Raw genomic sequence first — 4464 nt, forward strand, 5'->3', positions numbered from 1 at the left:
TCTCCAGTTCTGATCATTTTTTGTTTTCAGCAGAACAACTCCATAGAATATCTGAATGGTTATACGGCTCCGTTTGTCTTAAATTTTTAATCCCTTACTAACTCATGTAAATTTTACTCTGAATCATAGAAAAAACCCAAAAACTAAATTCCCTTTACTAAAAACCTATGGAAGATGTGGAAGGCAAAGAGATGCCCCCCATTAGTTTTGTTGAGAAGCATGAAGCTAACCAAGACCTTCCAGGGGTTTCGATAGTATATCTCTTGCACTAATTTGTGAACAGACTTTGCGGGAGTCCAATAATGATGATTGCTTTTGCACCTGTACGCACCCATAAATGGGATAAATCTAGCTATGCCCCTGCCTCTGCCACACCCTTCGCCTGTCAATGCGCGATTTCTAACTTTATCGTGAAGCAAAACATATATTCTATAAGTTGCAGATCTATCGAAAGAAATCCCCTTCCAATTATGGATAAATGGATGTCCATACCCTGTTCCATAGCTCCAAATTTGGCACAGGGAGGGAGGATGCTGGCAAACACTGTAGAATTTGTATTTACACATGCCAATTGCATTTTCTTCAAAGTTTCTAAAGTCTTTTCAACGAATCCATAATGTGCATATCATGCGACCATGGCATTCCACGAGACCTCATTTCTTTGAGGCATTTTGTCAAACAGTTCGTGTGCCTTGTCGATGCTTCCACATTTTGCAGACATGTCTACTAGAGCATTCCCAACCATAATAATCTGACAAAAGCCCTCCTTCCGTTTTGCTTTGATGCATGTCCATTCCCTGTTCCAAAGCTCCCACTTTGGTTGTGGAATTTGGCTTTACCCTGCCAATTGCATTTCCCTGAAAGTCTCTAACACCTTTCCAACCTATCCATTTTGTGCACAACCTCCGATCATTGCAGTCCATATGAGAATGCCATTTTTTTGAGGCATTCTGTCAAACAAGTCGCGCTCCTTGTCTATGCTTCCACATTTTGCATTCATGTCCACCACGGCTGTTGCAACTACGACATCTGACAAAATTTTCAATTACTTACGGGAATTTACCAAACTCCCGCACTTGGCATACACGTAAATAAGATTATTATGAAAACCATCCTTTGGAATGGTTTCATGGGAGTTTTTGAAATCGACAGATTTGCTTTTGGAACAGAGGTTTGTGTTTCTCTTCATGGGTTGATATTATAATGACTTGTTTAAAATTACCATCTTTTTTGAGATTGATTTACATTAAATTTTTGATGTAGGGAATTGCAGAGAAGGTTGCAGAATTGAGCGGGAAGGGTGTGACCACGGTCATTGGTGGAGGCGACTCAGTTGCTGCAATGGAGAAGATGGGTATGTCTGGTAACAGCATAATGTAAATTTTCCCAAAATATCTTTTTGGTTTTTCTTTTCTGCTTACAGGCACGGGGAAGCGACTGGGAAAAAGGAGGGCGGCGACAATGGTTGGAGAGACCACGGTCAGGGAGAATGGAGATGCCATCTATGGGCGGCTCTGGCAGGGGGTTTAATTACGGACACGATCATTTGTTATGTGAAACCACAATGAACGGACTTGAACTTTGCAAGCTTCCGCCGCTACCCACAACATTCACCAACGGCTAGGTAGCATTCTTTCCCTCAGACGGCATGGGAGAGAAATTAATTTTCAGGTATGAAGCAAGGACTGTTCAACTGTTCGCAAAATTTACCGACGGCGTCAGAAATTAAAATCCGGTGGGCAATACCCACAATATAATACCGGCTAAAAATGACTTAAGAAGAAACCAGATGCATGTTTACATTATCAAAGACTATAACAATTAATAATAACTACGGAAAATAACGTGACGGAAAATGAAATCACCAGTAAATAAATATTTCCGTTACGAATTGATTTCATTGAAATTTCCACTTCCCCGAGATAAAAAATCGTCTTTTTAAAGTGACTCGAATTTGAGACGGTGTAAATGCAGTCCATGCTCTCTGGATTGACTTGGAAATTTGAGCCAGTTTTCGAGTTAGAAACCTCATTCAATTCATTTCCTCCCTGATTTGTAGAGTCCGAGCTCTTTGGGTGATCCTCTAATACTACAGAAGGAATTGGGTGATTCGGAAAGATGAACATGGGTGGACATGCTCTTCTGATCCCCCTTCCTTTCCAGGGCCATATTAATCCCTTGATGCAGCTCGCCTGGAAGCTCGTCTCCCATGGTTTCCTCGTTACCTTCCTCAACACCGATTTCAATCACAACCGAATAATGCAAGCCAATACTAGAAACCCTATCCATAATAACTGGGATGGCATCCGAATGGTATCCATTCCTGATGGATTGCCGCCCGATGACAAACGCACCAATATTCCAAATCTATTGCAAGCATTAGATAACAGCATGGCACCTTCCGTAATTAAGAGCCTTATTGAGGAGATCAACGAGAGGGAAGAAGAGAACAAGATCACCGGTATAATAGTAGATGCAATGACATGTTTCGGGTTAAAGGCGGTAGCCGATTTCTATCAGATTCCTCTCTTTGCTTTCCACGCATCGCTTGTCGCCAACTGTACCATCCGCTACTTCATTCCGAGGCTCGTCTCTATTGGAACCCTTGCTCAGGATGGTAAGACAGAGTTACGCTTCTTGGTATTTTTTCTTTTCCTTCTTGGGTTTTGGTGAGACTGGTTGTTTTTGGTGTTATTGAAGGAGCTCCCAAAGAAGAGAAGAAAGTAAGGTATATTCCCTCCATGCCGCCTCTGCGTTCTGGAGATCTTCCCTGGCTGTTCGGCGGAGAGAAGATGTTTAAGAGATGCATCCAGATGGGAGAAAGTATAAAGCAGATCAAGAGGGTACTCACCAACTCCTTTTACGAGCTTGAGGGTCCAGTGGTAGAAGAGTTATCCAGAGAGGTGGAAGTGTACCCAATTGGTCCTTTGATTCCTGGGGAATTTCTGGAAGGCGTCAAGAGGAGTCCGAGTAAGGCCCTCCCAAGCTTCTGGGCAGATGATGTGGAATGTCTAGAGTGGTTAGACAAACAATCTACCCAATCTGTGATCTATGTATCCTTTGGAAGCCTCGCAGTGTGGAGCCAAATCCAAGTGGAGGAGTTCGCAGCGGGGTTAGAGGCTGCCTTGAGACCATTTCTGTGGGTTGTGCGGTCGGGTCTAATGGAGGGCGGCAAGCCCACTATTCCACCGGGATTTTTAGAACACGTGAGAGAGAGGATCTGCATAGTTTCGTGGGCGCCACAGTTACAGGTGTTATCACATCCTTGTATCGCTTGCTTTGTGACTCATTGTGGATGGAACTCTGTACAGGAGAGCATCACCATGGGCGTGCCCATGCTCTGCTCGCCTCATTTCATAGATCAGTTTCTTAACCGAACATATATTGTGGATGTCTGGAAGATTGGACTGCCTCTGGAATCGAATAAGGATGGAATAATAGAGAAGGGGGAAATTGCTAGAGCCGTTGACAGGTTGCTGGTGGGAGAAGATGGCGCAGAGATAAGGAAGCACGTCACCAAATTGATGAGAAGCAGTAGAGATGTGGTGAAGGAAGGAGGATCCTCATTCAACAGCTACAGCAAGTTTCTTCACCAGATGAAGAAACAGCTTCTTGACTGAAATATTAGGCCGTCACTTCTTTAGTTTATCAGATTTTTTGTGGTGCGGAGGAGAAACTGGGAGGAGATGTGGTGATTCAGATTCATTTGGTTTATTGATTCTGTAATGGTGAAATTTCTGTAAATGATTTCTTTTTCATTTGCTTTTGTCCTCCTTTTAAGGGAATGTCTTAATGTATATATATATAAATCGCATAATTTTGTATGAGGCTGGGTTCATCATATTTGTCTTGTTTTAACCTCTTATATTTATCTCTAATCATGGTTAGGAGGTGGCTTTGTTAAGACATAAATTTAACATCGAATATCCACCAAGAAGCCCAACCTTTTGGCTTCTCATCGAATAGTGAGATAGCTATGTGGACTACCTCTTTCATCTCCTTGATGAAGGCATTTGCCAGCTACACTCAACGCTTTTTTATGAGAATAAGAATGAAAGTTATAAGAAATTATTCGTACATTATACGTCCATGTAAATGTTTCCCTTGGAAACGTTAAAGATTAGTGACCTATCGTATGGCCTTTACAACAATCACTTGGTTTAAGTTTTTACATCATCGTCCATCCTTTGGAACTTAGTAGGAGTAAAACAAAGGCCATGGACACTTATGACAGCCACATGAATGTGAAAAGATAATTAACCGAAACCTACCTTGGGATCTCCCTGGCCAATCCGATGGAATACAATATGAATGAAATCCAAACTATAGATTCTCCCAATGCTTTTTGTCATTCAAAATGACCTCCAAAACCTGTTATTCATAGGTATAGTTGGCAGTCGCTCGTACATCGTGTAAGCTATTTAGAAAATTTCAAATGGAGCATGTAATATTTTGAACTTTCTA

General features: G+C 41.9%; 1 protein-coding gene across 1 annotated transcript; it reads left to right on the plus strand.

The window, feature by feature from the left end:
• The first annotated feature begins 1868 nt into the window (after positions 1-1868).
• LOC131055585 (UDP-glycosyltransferase 83A1-like) lies at positions 1869-3807 on the plus strand. Its single transcript, XM_057990053.2, has 2 exons — positions 1869-2617; positions 2701-3807. Exons 1-2 carry the CDS (start codon positions 2119-2121, stop codon positions 3618-3620), a joined length of 1419 nt encoding a protein of 472 aa, XP_057846036.2. The 5' UTR covers positions 1869-2118; the 3' UTR covers positions 3621-3807.
• The last annotated feature ends 657 nt before the right edge of the window (positions 3808-4464 follow it).

Source organism: Cryptomeria japonica, chromosome 10, assembly GCF_030272615.1.
Source record: "Cryptomeria japonica chromosome 10, Sugi_1.0, whole genome shotgun sequence".
Classification (NCBI taxonomy): Eukaryota; Viridiplantae; Streptophyta; class Pinopsida; order Cupressales; family Cupressaceae; genus Cryptomeria; species Cryptomeria japonica.

Excerpts from the sequence above, each read along its gene's own strand:
- LOC131055585 (XM_057990053.2), top strand. The coding sequence starts at position 2,119 with ATGAACATGGGTGGACATGCTCTTCTGATCCCCCTTCCTTTCCAGGGC. Across the intron at positions 2,618-2,700 it reads TGGAACCCTTGCTCAGGATG|GAGCTCCCAAAGAAGAGAAG; the intron begins GTAAGACAGAGT and ends GTGTTATTGAAG.